At 45.3% G+C, this 18,192-nt stretch overlaps 1 protein-coding gene across 1 annotated transcript in view; it reads right to left on the bottom strand.

Moving 5' to 3' along the window:
* Positions 1-18,192, bottom strand: part of LOC309559402 (G-protein coupled receptor 83-like) — a 119,881-nt gene that overhangs the window by 50,708 nt on the left and 50,981 nt on the right. Inside the window, exons 2-3 of the mRNA XM_082262662.1 lie at positions 8,975-9,100; positions 141-274 (exon numbers count right to left, since the gene is read on the bottom strand). Coding sequence (XP_082118788.1) covers positions 141-274; positions 8,975-9,100 — 260 coding nt within the window. The remainder of the gene's footprint in view (positions 1-140; positions 275-8,974; positions 9,101-18,192) is intronic.

Below are 18,192 nucleotides of genomic sequence, written 5' to 3'. Positions count from 1 at the left end.
ACAGAACAGCAAGCAAGTATTAACCTTAAACTCATGTCAACATTTAATTTCATGAAAATGTTATAAATTAAATTCAAAATGTGTGCATACTATGCATACACCATCAAGTAAGAGAACAATACAAGGTAAGCTAAATTTACCCAATATAAAATCGTTCTAGCTTCTGGTAGACAGCATGAGGTAGCGAGAATCCACTGGCCATGAACCAGATGAAGATAATACAGATTATTCCTTTAACTGTTGACATTCGAGGTTTCAGAGGATGCATAATAACCTGAAACAACAACAAAAAGCTTAATAGATCGGAGGTAATACACTGCTGTAGACCCATAGTACAATATGCATTAACCTTTACTGAATATTTCATGCATTATATAGACAAAGGTTTGTGGATATCTGCCTATAACAACTATAGCAGAAAAAATATTCAGCGCTTAATCACTACCCTAACCAAAGAGAAAGCAGCTGGACACTTAGGTAAGGTCAAACCAACAAAACCTCAAAATGAAACCAAAACAAATATTAGTGCAGTGCTAAAAATTATGACAACTAGATTGGATTATACACAGTATAATAAAGTCCATAGTAGTCCATAGATAAAGACGATGCCAGAGTAAGAATGCCTTCAGTGTAGAAAGGGTAAAACAAACACCAATTCAGTGAAGCCTTCCACCAGCGTCTGATCCCTGCTCATTAAATATATATGGGTACTATGCTACAGCATATTTAATGAGCGGGGATCAGACGCTCCTCCAGCCCCGCTGACGAAGTCATGCCCAGTGACGTAACGCGTACGGGGGAGGAGTCTGGCATCACCCGCGGCCACCCACGGTGGAAGATGTGTATCTGCTATGCCTGCATTGAGCACTGAGTCAGTGCTCTGTAAGTAATTTTAACCTCATTTAATAACATTTCAAGGGAGACAGAGACTTAGACTTAGATTATTTTTTTTCTTCCCCTGAATGGATGACTTGTCCGTATTAAGCCCAGGATCGTTATAGAGCATTTGTGTCAGTTTTCCTGCTCGTTTTGCCTGATGACCCCTAGTGGTCGAATGCTGGAGGTGAGAGGCATTAATACTCACTGGTGGAAGGCTTCACTGAATTGGTGTTTGTTTTACCCTTTCGACAGTGAAGGCATTCTTGCTCTGGCATCCTCTTTATCTATGGACTACTATGGACTTTATTATACTGTGTATAATACAGTCTAATTGTCATAATTTTTAGCGCTGCACTAATATTTGTTTTTATAACAACTATAGGTCAGGTATTCATTTTGGATGAGAGGACCTGGCTCACAATTGGCAATCCATTGTATACCAAAGGATGTTCAGTAGGGTTGAGGACAGGTACGGATGTTGGATGAGAAGACTTAATCCCAGAGGTGTTTAGTGAGTTTGAGGTCTGGTACTGATCTTGGATGGAGGACCTGGTCCTAAAGGTCTTCAATAGGGTTGAGGTCATGTACCAATGTTGGCTGGGAAGACCTTTTCCCAGAGGTGTTCAGGAGGGTTGAGGTCATGTAATGAGATGGGAAGACCTAATCTCTAATGTGTTCAATGTGGTTGAGGGTAGGTATATGCTGGATTAGAAAACCTGATCCCAATGGTATTCAGTAGGGTCAAGTGAAGGCACTGATGTTGTTGGTAAGACCTGCCTCACAATTGGCATTCCAGTTCATTCTGAAGGTGTTCAGTATAGTTGAGGTCAAACACTAAAATCGGATGAAAAGACGTGGCTCCTAATCTGTGTTCTGATTCATCCCAAAGGTGTTAAGTAGGGTTGAGGTCAGGGCACTGTACAGACATCTCAGGTTTCTCCATACAAAACTGGTCAAACCATGTCTTTATGGAGCTGGCTTTAACAGAAATACAGAAAATGAACAGAAAAGGGTCTTCCCCAAACAGTTACCACAAAGTTGTAAGAGCACAATTTAAATCTAAAATATATTTTGGATGTTCACATACATAAAATATATTTTGGATGATCATACAGATAGTAACAGTTGATAAAGTGATCACATGCTTTTGGTGATATAGTGTACGTTTACTTTTTTCATGAATACAAGATTGGATTAAATGGAGTTGAGCTTTCCGTTAAAATCATGTAAAGAATATAGAAAAAAAAACACATGGTGAAAGTGAAAAAAAAAACAGAAAGAAAAAGGAAATTGAAACAGCTGGAAGCCTAAACATAAAATTGTTCCGAACAATTACGTAAAATCTGGCAACAAAAATAGGCTAGGTAGATGTTAAATTTACATAATTGGGTAGAAATTGTTACATTTTATCTATCTACATTTGTGAATCCCAGGGCTAAAAAAAGGTCATACAATGGGTAAATATTACATAGTTACATAGTAGGTGAGGTTGAATAAAGGCAATAGTCCATCCAGTTCAACCTGTGTAGGTGTGTGTGGCTGTAATCCTCTCACATAGCCCTTAATGTTCTGATCCTTGAGATGTACATCTAATAGTCTTTTGAAAGCCACCATACTACCCGCAGAAACCACCTCTTGTGGTAGAGAATTCCACAATCTTGTAGCCCTAACAGTAAAGAACCCCCCTCGTTGCCTGAGGTTAAAACGCTTCTCCTCTAATCGCATTGTATGTCCTCGAGTCCTCATGCAATCCCTTTGAATGAACAGCTTTTTTTCTAAGCTGGGATCCCCATTAAGATATTTATAAATTGTCCCCCTTCAGACGTCTCTTCTCCAGGGAGAATAAATCAAGCGATTGCAGATGCTCTTCATAGTTAAGGTCCTCCAATCCCCTAATCAGTTTAGTTGCCCTTCTCTGGACTCTCTCCAGCTCCAACACATCCCTCCTGAGGACTGGCGACCAGAACTGGACAGAATACTCCAGATGCGGTCTGTCAGGATCTGTGTCATTACATGGGTCACCTGCTGGTGGCACTGTTGTTCCTGGAACTGAGGGGCGCAGTTCCAGGGCCCACCAGCGGGTGTCTCCCAGCAGCTGGACTGTTCTTTTAATTAAGCTGCACCTGAGGAGGACTGCTGTGGGAATATAAGCCCGCCCTTCACTGAGGCTCAGTGCTTCAGTATTTTCTCTGCTAGCCGTGTCCCTGTCTGAACCTGTATCCTGAAACCTGTATCCTGAAACCTGTATCCTGAAACCTGAATGCTGTATTCTGATCCTGTTCCCTGTACCCTGCTTCCTGTACCTGGCTCCCTGCTTTCCTTGTCTCCTGTCCCTGTCCTGTCCTGCTATTGTTTGCTCCATCCTTTTGTATATAGTTTGTTAGGTTCTATTGGGGTTTGTACTGTTATCATTTATATTTTGTTTACTTGTTTATGGTCACTGGTGTTGGTATTGGAGTGTGTCATTTTGCTTAATAAACTTATTTACATCTTTATCCATCTTGGTCCTGATTCCTTGGTGCAGCCAACTGATCTGATCACCCTTGCTGGATGCCTGCATGTGGTATCCCTGACAGAATACTGAAGCCACTAACGATCAGATCGGTTGCACCTGGGAATTAGGAATTTTCTGGTTGTTGCAAGATGCAGTCAGAGGAGGTCTTTTATTTTTCTTTGCTTGTAACAGAAGACAGGGAATATTGTCGCCAAATTTTGAAAACTTACACTAGCGAGCAGTTGTTGGAATGCATCCGTCTGGCCCACTCGTTTGTTGACAAAGGCAGAGTTTTGTTCAAAGAGATTCAGCCACTTATTCAGCTCTGTGCAGAGTTGGCTTTATCTAATACCCCTAAGGGTGGTGATGATTATTCTCCTCCTTTTAGTGTCTCTCAGGTGGTATCTCTTGTGTGGCTCTTGGAAGATGATAAACCCTATTTTATTGAACATTATTCAGTGTATTCTCCAGAGGCCCTGTTGGATTGCATGAATGCTGTATATTCTCTAATCAGACAAGGGGGTTGTAAATTGAGTTTTGTTCAGGCCTTACTGCAAACCTGGTCAGATCTTTCCAATTTAGCATCAGCTAACTCACACCAATCCACTTCTGCCTCTGGACACCAGTTTTCTCAAAGTTTCTCCTCTCCGTTACCCGTAGCAACCACAGCTGCAGTTAGGTATGGTTTGCTTTCCACTGCTTGTTCATATCCTGGCTTAACGAGTTGCACTTTTCCTGCATTTAACTCTGTGAAAACTTCCTCTACTACTCTGTTGCCCCTAGCAACCTCTCAGAAATTCTCCTCTGTAACTGTCTCTCCTTTTCCACCATCTCCCAATACTGCCATTTCGCTTCCATCTACTTCACAATCTATTCATAGCCCTGCAACCACTAGCAAGATTTCTGTATCTAAACCTAAAAAGAAAAGGAGATTTTTCCCAACACATACAATTATACCTGTTACCCAGCCTGCTGATCCAGTGCCCACTGATCCGGTGCCTCCTACTGAGCCTGCTGATCCAATGCCCACTGTTCTGATGCCTGCTGTTCCAGTGCCCGCTGATCTGGTGCCTCCTACTGAGCCCGCTGATCCAGTACCTGCTGTTCCGGTGCCCGCTGATCCGGTGCCTCCTACTGAGCCTGCTGATCCAGTGCCCACTGATCCGTTGCCTTCTACTGAGCCTGCTGATCCAGTGCCCGCTGTTCTGATGCCTGTTGTTCCAGTGCCCGCTGATCCAGTGCCCACTGATCCGGTGCCTCCTACTGAGCCTGCTGATCCAGTGCCCACTGTTCTGATGCCTGCTGTTACAGTGCCCACTGATCTGGTGCCTCCTACTGAGCCTGCTGGTCAAGTGCCTGCTGTTCTGATGCCTGCTGATCCAGTGCCCGCTGATCTGGTGCCTCTAACTGAGCCTGTTGATCCAGTGCCCACTGATCCGGTGCCTCCTACTGAGCCTGCTGATCCAGTGCCCGCTGTTCTGATGCCTGTTGTTCCAGTGCCTGCTGATCCAGTGCCCACTGATCTGGTGCCTCCTACTGAGCCTGCTGATCCAGTGCCCACTGTTCTGATGCCTGCTGTTCCGGTGCCCGCTGATCCAGTGCCTCCTACTGAGCCTGCTGACCCAGTGCCCACTGATCCGGTACCTTCTACTGAGCCTGCTGATCCAGTGCCCGCTGTTCTGATGCCTGTTGTTCCAGTGCCCACTGATCCGGTGCCTCCTACTGAGCCTGCTGATCCAGTGCCCACTGTTCTGATGCCTGCTGTTACAGTGCCCGCTTGTCTGGTGCCTCCGACTGAGCCTGCTGATCCAGTGCCTGCTGTTCTGATGCCTGCTGATCCAGTGCCCGCTGATCTGGTGCCTTTTAATGAGCCTGCTGATCCAGTGCTCGCTGTTCTGATGCCCGCTGATCCAGTGCCCACTGATCCGGTGCCTCCTACTGAGCCTGCTGATCCAGTGCCCACTGTTCTGATGCCTGCTGTTCCAGTGCCCGCTGATCTGGTGCCTCCTACTGAGCCCGCTGATCCAGTGCCTTCTATTCCGGTGCCCGCTGATCCAGTGCCTCCTACTGAGCCTGCTGATCCAGTGCCCTTTGATCCGGTGCCTTCTACTGAGCCTGCTGATCCAGTGCCCGCTGTTCTGATGCCTGTTGTTCCAGTGCCCACTGATCCGGTGCCTCCTACTGAGCCTGCTGATCCAGTGCCTGCTGTTACATTGCCCGCTGATCTGGTGCCTTCTACTGAGCCTGCTGATCCAGTGCCCACTGATCCGGTGCCTCCTACTGAGCCTGCTGATCCAGTGCCTGCTGTTCTGATGCCTGCTGGTCCAGTGCCCGCTGATCCGGTGCCTCCTGCTGATCCAGTGCCCGCTGTTCTGATGCCCGCTGTTCTGGTGACCACTACCCAGTCTGCTGACCCAGTGCTTGCTGTTCCAGTGCCCGCTGACCCAGTGCCTGCTGTTCCGGTGCCTGCTGATCCGGTGTCTCTTACTCAGCCCGCTGATCCGGTGCCAGCTGATCCCGTGCCCGCTGTTCTGGTGACCACTACTGTGCCTGCTGATCCTGTGCCTGCTGATCCTGTGCCTGCTGATCCTGTGCCTGCTGATCCTGTGCCTGCTGATCCTGTGCCTGCTGATCTTGTGCCTGCTGATCCTTTGCCTGCTGACCCAGTGTTTGCTGATCCAGTGCCTGCTGAGCCACGGTCTGCCGCCCTGTTTGATGTGCCACTGTCTGTTGCCCAGCCTGGTGTGCCACTGCCGGATATCCTGCATGCCGCTGGCGCTCCCCTGCTTGATGTCCAGCTTGCCTTCAGTCCCACTGTTGGGACATGTGTTGCAATGAGGGCAGGTGTATCCCTAATGTTACGCCTCTTCAGGAACTTGACCTGTGGGGTGCCAAGACGGCTTCCAGACCCTGGTGGTGGGGCGCATGATCAATTGCTGGACTCTGGTGGCACGCCTTCCGGCAAGTTAAAGGACTTTGGCCTAGAGAGTGCTAGAAGACCCGCAGACATGGAGGGGAGACCTTTTTGGACTTTTGGGGTAGAAGCACAATGGAGCGTCCGGAGGCCGCTCCTTAAAGGGGGGGAACTGTCAGGATCTGTGTCATTACATGGGTCACCTGCTGGTGGCACTGTTGTTCCTGGAACTGAGGGGCGCAGTTCCAGGGCCCACCAGCGGGTGTCTCCCAGCAGCTGGACTGTTCTTTTAATTAAGCTGCACCTGAGGAGGACTGCTGTGGGAATATAAGCCCGCCCTTCACTGAGGCTCAGTGCTTCAGTATTTTCTCTGCTAGCCGTGTCCCTGTCTGAACCTGTATCCTGAAACCTGTATCCTGAAACCTGTATCCTGAAACCTGAATGCTGTATTCTGATCCTGTTCCCTGTACCCTGCTTCCTGTACCTGGCTCCCTGCTTTCCTTGTCTCCTGTCCCTGTCCTGTCCTGCTATTGTTTGCTCCATCCTTTTGTATATAGTTTGTTAGGTTCTATTGGGGTTTGTACTGTTATCATTTATATTTTGTTTACTTGTTTATGGTCACTGGTGTTGGTATTGGAGTGTGTCATTTTGCTTAATAAACTTATTTACATCTTTATCCATCTTGGTCCTGATTCCTTGGTGCAGCCAACTGATCTGATCACCCTTGCTGGATGCCTGCATGTGGTATCCCTGACACGGTCGGACCAGAGTTTTATAAAGTGGAAGGATTATAGTCTTATCTCTGAAATTCATCCCTTTCTTTATGCATGCTAATATTCTGCTGGCTTTGGCAGCTGCCGCCTGACATTGCATGCTATTGCCTAATCTATCATCAACCAAGACTCCGAGATCCTTCTCCATTTTTGATTCCCCCAAGGGTTCCCCTCCTAACGTGTATTGTGTTTTTATGTTTTTAGTCCCCAAGTGCAAAACCTTACACTTCTCTACGTTAAACCTCATTTGCCATGTCGTTGCCCACTCCGTTATTTTGTCCAGGTCATTCTGTAGGATATCTGCTTCATGCTGTGCAGTTATTGCCCTGGCCAATTTTGTGTCATCTGCAAAAACTGATATCGAACTACTGATCCCGTCCTCAATGCTGTTTATGAATAAATTGAACAAGGTTGGTCCCAGGACTGAGCCCTGGGGCACCCCGCTTACTACCTCAGACCAGTCTGAGTATGCGCTGTTTATTACCACCCTTTGGACACTGCCTTTTAGCCAGTTCCGTATCCAATTACAGTGGGCAGTACAGTGAGCAGTAAAAAAGTTGAGTTCATAAAAAGCTACACTGACATGGACAAAAAAAAAAAATTCTAATAGAAGGTTCCCCGCAGTAGAAAAGGTATAACTTCTCCAGGAGACAAGGTCTTCTGAAGCACTGCAGCCTCTGTCCAACTTTTCAGCATCTGGCACTTCCAGGAGTGTCTGTGGTTTCTTCTCAGCCTTTTAGCTAAGATCAAGTGTAGAATCTGTTCTTATCAGTGTCCAGTAGGGGTGCTCCACCATTATTCTGGCCTTCTAGCTGAGATGGCTGGCTGTATAGTATCCCTGCTGGTATGATAGGGATCCTGAGGGCTAGGAAGGCAAAGAACCTGCAGTGTCTTGCACCCCCTGGGAATGGTGACCGAGGAGTGATACTATGCGTGAAACTGAACTAGGCCATGACACCTCTTGTTTTTTTCTGAACGTAACCTCATGGGCTAGACCATTTGGCCAAGACGGGACAATTTTTGTTACCAGGCCACAAGGCCTAGCCATTGTTCTGCATATTGGAACTTTTTATTTATTTTTCTCATGTATGTCACTGCACTTTTTGTGTCTATTTTTTTTTGCTCCCCAGAAGGCTGGCGGGGTGTAGGCCTACTCTGAAGTCTAGGGGGGAGGATGCATGGCCCTCCCCTCCATATCCTGGGGGTCTCACTTTAAGGAGAACCCTTAACCTAATACTCTGGTCGTCTTGGGCTGATCACGAAGAGCAGAGTCCACCAGGCATTTTGGCTAGGTGAACTAGAGTGACTTGCCATCGTCGGGAGTCTTGCATCCCGGGGGGTCAGAGAAGAGTCCATCCTCTTTGGAAGGGAACACAATGACACACACTCAGTGCACGGTTTTTGTGCACCACACTGTGGGCTAAAAAAAATGCGGTTCAGTCCTTTGACCCATATATCTCTACAAAACTCATTATGGGACCACAGTGAATGGAGGTGTGGGGGGGGGGGGGGCTGGACCCAGGTATCCCACTTTTAAAAGTGTTGAATGCTAAAGAGTCTGGCAGAGAATACAATGCTGGAATGGAGGGAAGGTAGAAGAGTTGACCCAATCATCTAATTTGTGGTGCCATTTGCAGACCTCTCACTTTATGGCTTGCTACAAAGTTACGATGTTGCAGTCTGATCATTGTGGTGGAGAAGGCTTAGAAAATGCTTCCTCCTGCCTGCAGCAGACTGATGACATCATCTCTGTCTAGGCAATAGGCAAAGTCACTAGACTAGAGCTTAGGGAATGCTTCTTTATAAAAGAGGAGGATTGTGTTCAAATTGTAAAGTAACTAAAAGGTCCACTTCAACAGGTTAATCTCATGCTTCTTCTGTAACTGAACCCTAAATCCACTTTAAATGTCTCACCTGATGTCTGTCCAGAGCGATGGCGGTGAGGGTAAGGACGGATACGTGGACTGAGCAATACTGGACAAACCGGCTCACGTGACACATGAGCTTACCGAAAACCCAAGTGCTGCTCACAAATCGAACCTGAGGAAAGAGAGATGATTTAAATAATTTTAGTTTTTTTTTTAAAAAAAAAGCCTCACTTTAATAAATATCATCACAATTCTAGTTCAGATGTATAAATAAAAGCGATTGAAATAAGGATGAGCTGGTGATTTTTTATTTTTTTTAAGGAGGTGGGTTTTATTTTATGTTAGGAGATTGTATTTAGGTTTGTTTAGCACTTAACTACTTGCTGACCGTATACTGTATATATACGGCGGCAAGGCGGCTCTCCTGCGCTAGATCACCTACCTAGTATATGGGTTGGGGGCACGCAGGCGTGCCACCAGGGACCCGCTTCTGCTCTGATGATTTTACAGCAGGAGCTGATCAGCGGGTACCACGGACTCGATGTCCGCCAGCACCCACTGATTATTAATTACACAGGCAGAACAGCAGTCTACCTATGTAAACAAGGCAGATTGCCATTCTGTCAGCTGGGAAGACATTGATTCTGTGTTCCTGATAAGCAGGAACACAGATTGTTGACTTCCCTTAGTACAAGCACCTCCCCTACAGTAGTAAAACACTGGTCAGGCATACATTTACCCTTTGATTGCCCCTGATGTTAACCCCTCCCCAACCAGTGTCATTAGTACAGTGACAGTGCATATTTTTGTAGCACTGATCACTGTATTGGTGTCACTGTTGTGTCAAAAGTGTCAGTGTCCCGATTGTAAGCCGCAATATTGCAGCCCCGCTATAAGTCGCTGATCGCCGCCATTAGTAGTAAAAAGGTAAAAATTCCATAAAATTATTCCAAAGTTTGTAGATGCTATAAGTTTTGTGCAAACCAATAAATATATGCTTATTTGGGATATTTTTATCAAAAATATAAAGCAGAATACTTGGCCTAAATTTATGAAGAAATTTTTTTTTTTTCCTTGAATTTGTTTTATAGCAGAAAGTAAGTAAAGTAAGTAAGTGTTTTATTTTCAAAATTGTCGCTCTGTTTTTGTTTTTAGAGCAAAAAAATAAAAACCGCACAGGTGATCATATACTGTACATCCAAAAGAAAGCTCTATTTGTGTGAAAAAAAATAACAAATTTTATTTGGGTACAGCATCGCATGACCGCACAATTGTCAGTTAAAGTAACGCAGTGCTGTATCGCAAAAAATGGCCTGGTCAGGAAGGGGGGGGGGGGGGGAAGCCTTCCGGAGGTCAAGTGGTTAATTGGTTTGGTGTTTTTTTAATTTACTTTAATGCATGTTTTTTGTGTTCTGAAGCTTAAGTGCCGGTTCACATTTCTGCAATTCGGGAACGCTGCGAATATACAGCGTGTTCCCGCATCGCATCCGCACCCCTGGCAGTTCACACTGCCATATGCGATACGCTGGGGGTGTCAATTAAAAGTTAATGTCACCCCCAGATCAGATCGCATATTTTATTTTTTTTTTCCATGCTAGTCGCATATCGAACATGAAGATTTTACTAAAGTTACGAAAAGTCTCATACGACAAAATAAAAAATGGGAAGTGACATAATGTGTTGTAGTGTATTTGTGTTGTATTTTCGGATGACAACTGTACTGATTAAACGAAAATCGCACGATCTGGTATCATACGAGAACGTTTTTGTGCTTGTCCGATCGGATAATATCGGCTGTACTGTTGTGATCGGCTCTCGAAAGCTCTATACTAACAATCTGATTATCGTACGATCGATTTGAAAGCAGTATTTTTAGTCTGATTTTCGGATTGTGTGTATGGGCCTTAAGGGGAAGTGTTCTGTATTCCCCTCCTATGGTGACAACACTGCTCCTCCATAGATGCAAAACCGTAAATGACCATTGTTACCCTATGGCAGAAAATGTACTTGGACTATTTACATCGGCTATTTACATCGGCAGTCAGCCCCTCACAGGCAAAGTGACGTAAATCTACGTCGCTAGCCTGTGAGGGTCTAGGGAGCTAGCGCGCGCCCCCGGAGGTCACGGACCCCCCCGCGCGTGTGACCGGCGGACCCGATGTCTGCCGGTCACTCTGCGATCACCGCTGCAGAGGGAGAAAGTCAGACGGCTGATGTAAACAAGCCGCCTGTCATTCTCCCCTGTGCAGAAACAGTGATCATACGGTTCTACTATGTAGGACCATTGATCACTTTTCCTACAGCTCAAACCACAGCCAATCACAGTTAGAATCACGCCCCTAGGGACACACACAGCCCCTCCCTCTCAAAAAAAAGTTAACCCCTTCACTGCCAGTGTAATTTTACAGTAACAGTGCATATGTATAGCACTGATTACTGTAGAAATGTCACTGGTAACCCCAAAAGTGTCAAAAATGTCAGTCAAGGGTCCGATCTGTCTGCCCCAATTTCGCAGTACCGCAAAAAAAAAATTGCAGATCGCCGCCATTACGCGTTAAAAAAAAAAACAACAAAAATGGCAAAAATCTTTCCCTTTGTTTGTAAACGCGATAACTTTTGCGCAAACCAATCAAAATACGCTTTTTGCGTTTTTTTTTTTTTGTCCAATTCTGAGGTTCTGAGGACAACTGACTGTAGAATGCGGCAAGGCCACTGCTTCACCTTGCCACTGAAGTGAAGATAAAATTACTGTTCCCGCTCGAATACACTCTTCAGGCTTAATAACTTGGCACCCCCTTTACTCTTACTGCCTGTGTGCTGACACCCGACTGCTGACTCTAGCCACTGGAGTGGTCCCCTTCCTGGGCAGACCCCTTGGCAAGCTTCCCTGTACTCACGGACACTGTTTTTCCAGAGTTGCTCTGCCTTCCCCTCCACAGTCAGCTTCCACTGGACCTCTGGGTTCAGCCACACTTTCTGGTCCACTAGGCCGACTGCCTGTGAGCACCATCCACAGCAAACAGGAGGCGAGACAGCCGCCACCCTCCTCCTGGGACCTGGCTTACCACCCAAAGACGCCATGTCACATGTGCCCCTGGCTTTTATAACGTATCCCAGGATGCACCACTGTTTGTGCCAACCCACTGAGATGGTTACAAAAGCCTGTGTGTCACTGGCTGGGTTTCCTCCACTGTCCAACAGGCTCCCCTATTGGATACAGTGGGGACACTCCCTCAGTCCAGATGAATCACACTCTGGACACATGCAACAGGCATAACTACTAATCAGGTTCCCCTGATAAGCAGACAGAGCAACTATACTTTTCCTGCCTAGCACCTACGTAGGAGGGTGCTACATCAAGAAGTAATTAAATGGAGTATTCATTCAGCGTTCACTTATTGCTGAGTTGACACATTGATTTCCAAAAAACACCAGACACTTAAGCTGCTAATGTTCACAAACTCCTAATGGACTGCCAATGTAATGGAAGAGGGAAGGCTTCCCTGTTGTGTGCTCCTGTTACACCTAGCAAGTCTCATTATGAAGTAACAAGATGTGCTAGCTTTTCTAGCACTGCTAATGACAACTTAATCCGCCAGTTATTGATTTCGCCTACAATAGACATGATTTCTGAGATTTGCGGTTCCAATAATAACTCACACATTCATTACTGAATACTGGGACTTGGGCTGTTTAAATACAAGCTGTTTAAAATGCTTTTGATGATTTTCTATAATAAATACTCAACTATACTACTATCAATAACTAAAAATACTTCTAATTGCGATGTAAGCCATCTACACTATATTTCCAAAAGTATTGGGACACCTGCCTTTACATGCACATGAATTATAATGGCATCCCAGTCTTAGTTCATAGGGTTCAATACTGAGTTGGCCCACCCTTTGCAGATATTCATCCCAAAGGTGTTCTATCGGGTTGAAGTGCAGGCCAGTCAAGTTCCTCCACCCTAAACTGCTGGTGCGCAGTCATGTTGGAACAGGAAGGGGCATCCCCAAACTGTTCCTACAAAGTTGGGAGCATGAAATTGTCCAAAATGTCTTGGTATGCTGATGCCTTAAGAGTTCCCTTCACTGGACATAAGGGGCCAACCCAAACCCTGAAAAACAACCCCACACCATAATCCCCCATTCCACCAAATGATTTGGACAAGGGCACAAAGCAAGATCCATAAAGACATGGGTAAGCGAGTTTGGGGATGGAGGAACCTGACTGGCCAGCACCTTACCTTAACCCGATAGAACAACTTTGGTATGAATTTAGAGCGGAGACTGCGAGCCAGGCCTTCATGTCCAACATCAGTGCCTGACCTCACAAATGTGCTTCTGGAAGAATGGTCATACATTCCCATAGACACTCCTAAACCTTGTGGACAGCCTTCCCAGAAGAGCTAAAGCTGTTATAGCTGCAAAGGGTGGGCCAACTCAAAATGGAACCCTACGAACTAAGACTGGGATGACATTAAAGTTCTTGTGCGTGTAAAGACAGGTGTCCCAATACTTTTGCCAATATAGTGTATGTCAAGGAATAGATAAAGCCCAGTGTTGCCAACCGCCCGTATTTTTACAGGCAGCTCGTAAAAACCGGGCACTTTTTCCCCTGCCCGTAAATGCCCGTAAACAGGAAAAAAGTGGCCGTAAAAAATGGCTGTGACAGCTTGGCTTTGGAACTGTGCATGCGCAGTTCCGGAGCCAGCCGAGAGACCGAGATTGTGATATCTGGAGTATCTGTGTTTTCAGCGCAGGCGGGTCTGGAAGAGGCGAGGCGGGTGGCTGAGCAAGCGTGCGTGATGTCTCGTGCGTGATGAGTGTGGCCTCGTGTGCTGGATGGACCAGGCGGGACTCCCAAACTCAGCAAGGCAAGCCAGGCGCGGCTGGGACAGATGAGCGGGACTTTGTCAGTCAGTGGCAGACTGGCAGTGCTTTTCTGGGCTGGAGTATGGACTCTGGAGGGAGCAGTGACCACCTGTCCAGGTGTGGGAGACTGGACTGGATATACATAGTGATGATACAAGCAAGGTATGGCATTATAACTTCTGGAGATGGCAGAAAGTTATTGTAGAACAGGCTTTCACATGTAAATATCATTCATCGAGCCATTATACCTTTGTGCAAATAGTAAGTACCTGAGAATGATGTACATGATTGGCAGTTGACCCATGTTGTGGACATCTGTTCCTGTAAATCCGAATCCCATAACCCTGATGAATGCCACACTAAAAGGAATGATATATTCTCTACTACAATGACTTGTCTGTTCTGTACCCCACATGGCTTGGCTATGGCTTAGCACAGCGTTGTGTGCATTCAATACTCATAATGACTCCACTCTGCACATTCATCTAGAGGAGAGAGACTGTCAGTGTCACTGTCATTCATGTTGGCCAGCTTGGCCTGATGAGGTCACAGTCAGACTTTGATGTCATCATCATCTGTTGCCCTCCTGTCTATCCCTAAAATAGAGTGGGGGGGGGGGTTGGGGCCTGCCTGGGAGATAGTGTCACTGACACTGAGAGTCCAATGCCCAGGCGGCAGTCCAATGTCCAGTGCCCAGACAGGCAGTCAATTCCATATTGTGCCCAGGTGGCCCCAGGCACCATATCATTCCCTTCCTGAGCCAGGAAAAGGGGGGGGGGGGTCAGAGGTCTGTTTCTTAAGCACTGCAGACTGGCTGAGGGGCTCTCTTGGTTCTTGCTGTGGGGGCAAATACAAAGCGGTTTGGTTTCTCTCTCTCTGTATGCTAAAGTGCCAAAGACTGATGGGCTATAATAACCCACCCTCACTAGATCACAATCATAAGAAAGTTTTTATTCCTGAATATCTACCTTAAATCGCATTGTTAATTATATATTGGACTTGTTTGTGGCTTAATTACTGAAATTTGCACTTAAAACTGTAATTTTTAGTAGCTTTTGGAAATGCCAGTAAAAACTTAGCCGTGCCAGTAAATTTTGGTCTGGAAGGTTGGTAACACTGATAAAGCCTTCATAGCCAGACTTCATTTTGTAGTTTTTGTATGGATTCGTTTATTTGAAAATAACACTCTAACCCAGTCTTTCTCAACCTGGGTCCTTGAGTATATTGGGCTCCTTCAGAGGTTGCAAGAGGCTGTGGGGGATTGATCTCCTACCTGATGGTGCCTGCTTGGTCTTGGGGCTAACATCATTCAGCAAAACCAGTGGCTCAGGAGCAGTGGGGTTATGGTCAGGTAAGAAACCACTGATACCAATCATCTACACTGACTAGCAATGTAAGGGCCAGTTCACCACTGACTACCAATGTAAAGGGGTCCTTCTCAACTTGCCACCAATGTGAGGGAGAATTGATCTGCTGGATCACTTTTTCATTGATTATAGACATGTGCAATTAGTTTCAGTCCAAATGTATATTCGGATGTATTTTTGGTTATTCTGAGATTTGTATATATCCGAATCTTCAAATTAAATAGTAACTAATATACGGATGTATCAGAATCTCCAAATTAAATAGAAACGAATAGTAACAAATTTAATTGAAATCTGTTAAAATTTGTTTTGTTTGTTCGTTTATAATGAATTCCAGCTTTTCAGAAAGATTAAAATTCCGATCGGTCGAAAATCAATCGACCGATTCTAATTCTGTGTGAAGAAATAGCTGGTTGTTAAGCAGTGGGCCGGGAAGCCGGCCGCCCACGTCTTTAACAACCATGAGTCATTATCTGTCAGCGGGCTTCCCCACTGACAGATAAATGTAAAGAAAAATTACATTTCTTGAAATAAAAAAACAAGTCAAATCACATTTAAATTTGACTTGCGGTTACAATTGCTGGCACCCTTCGGGTCTGGTATGAATTGTAAGGGAAATCCCCAAATGTAAAAAAAAACGGTGTGGGGTCAACCCCCAAAATACATGCCAGGCTCTTATCCGAGCATGCAGCCTGGTAGGTCAGAAAAAGGGGGGGTACGAGTGAGCGCACCCCCCTCCTGAACCATACCAGGCCACTTGCCCTCAACATGGGGGGGTGGGTGCTTTGGGGCCCCCCATGTTGATAGGGACAAGAGTCTATTGCCATCAACCCTGGGCTGTGGTTGTTGGAGTCTGCCAGCGGGGGGCTTATCGGAATCTGTAAGCCCCCCAATCCCGGCTCCCCCAAAAAGTAATAAAAACAAGAAACAGTTTTTGACAAGTCCTTTATTGAAAAATAAAAAAACAGTGTCCCTCGATGTAAATCCATCATCAATCACGACGCCCGCTGGACCCGAAAAATAGAAAAAATAAAAACCGCCTTCGCTTCTTGGGAGGCCTCCCATCATCTGCCTCCTCTCCACTTTGGGAGTTCTTTTATAGGCAAGGGGTGGGGCCACCCTGTTATGTCACCCGGTGGCACCGCCCCTTCTGATGCCCCTTCTGACTTGTCAAAAAACGGTTTCCTGTGGTTTTTTCTTGGGGGGGCGGGATCTGGGAGTCTCCTTGTTATGGGATCTGGGGGCCCCCCTGCCATGCTGCATGCTTAGATAAGGGTCTGGTATGGATTCTTGGGGGGACCCCATGACGTTTTTTTTTTTTTTCATTTTGGTGTGGGGGTTACCCTTAGAACCCATGCAAAACCTGAAGGGCCTGGTATGGATTGGGGGAGGGGATCCCACGCTATTTTATTCCTGAATTTTCGATTGCTGCCATTCTTTTATTTAAATTTTAGCTGTCAGTGGGGAAGCCTGGTGACATCTGATGAGTCATCGGTTGTTAGGGAGGGGCGGCTGGCTTTCCACCCCTCTCCTTAACAACCAGCTATTCTTCACACAGTATTCAAATCTGTTGATTATTTTTCAACCGATCCGAATTCTAATTGTTCTGAAAATTTGTAATTAGCTAGAAAATCAATAAACTAAGCTAATTTCAACAAATTTCATTGCTTTTTCATTCGGAGATTCGGATACATCTGAATCTCAGAATAACCAACAATTTGCCAGAATTTACATTTGGACCAAAACTTCACTGTAACCAGGTGGCCCCGCCCCTTGCCTAAATAAGAACTATCAAAGTGGAGAGGAAGGGGCTTCCAAATTCCGATAAGCCTCCTGCCCGCAGACCCCCCGACAACCACAGCCCAGGGTTGTTGGGAAGAGGCCCTTGGCCCCATTAACATAGGGACAAGGTGCTTTGGGGTAGGAGGGGCCAAAGCACCCACCCCCCTATGTTGAGGGCATGTGGCCTGGTATGGTTCAGGAAGCTCCCCCCTTTCCTGACCCACCGCACTGCATGCTCGGATAAGGGTCTGGTATGGATTTTGCAGGGGACCCCATGCCGTTTTTTTATTTTATTTTTATTTTTTTAATTTTGTTACATTTTTTTTTTTTAATAACATTTTTCTATTGCCAGGCAATTGCCTGCATTCTTTTCTTTACATTCACCTGTCAGTGGAGAAGCCCGCTGACCGATGACGACTCATGGTTAAGGACGCGGGCGGTCGGCTTCCCAACCCACTGCTTAACAACCCGCTATTTCTTCACACAGAATTCAAATTGGTCGATCGTTTTTCGACCGATTCAAATTCTAATGGTTCTGAAAAGTTAGAATTTGTTCAAAAATTGGTAATTATTTATTTTTAAAATTACCAATTTTTATAATTATTGGTAAATAAGTGATTTGAAAACAGAATTAAATTTTAACGAAAAGATGAAATTAGTAACATAATGAATCTATCCAAAACAAAATACATTTTCCATTCTGCACATGTCTAATTGTTTACCATTGTAAAGTGGCATTTCTTCACTTAACAATAATGTAAGGGAACAGTTCACCACTGATCACCAATGTAAGGGTGCATTTCTCTGCTGACCACCAATGTACAGTAGAGGGATAATTCACCACTGAAAACCAATGTAGGGTGGCCATTCCCCATTGTAGGAGAGCATTTCTCCACTGTTCAGCAATGGATGGATCCCTACTGCATTGATTACCAATGTAAGGAGAAACTTCTCCACTAATCACCAGTGTAAGGTATCAATAGACCTATAAGGGTACAGTAATCCTCTGAATTCCTGACAGTACAATATATATATATATATATATATATATATATATATATATATATATATATATATATATATATATATATATAAATGGAACAGAACCCTCTATAAATTAATCTATTAAAGGGCACAAGCTAGATAGTTATGATTCCAGTTACCAGCAAAATGTAACACAATAATATATATATTAGCTCAAATAAGCACAAACGTATACTGTAAAAACAATTGCCAAC

The sequence above is a fragment of the Pelophylax lessonae genome (assembly GCF_965119305.1).
Source record: "Pelophylax lessonae genome assembly, chromosome: 7".
Lineage (NCBI taxonomy): Eukaryota > Metazoa > Chordata > Amphibia > Anura > Ranidae > Pelophylax > Pelophylax lessonae.
Note: the sequence above shows the minus strand (reverse complement) of the source record. Positions and strands in the feature narration are given on the sequence as shown.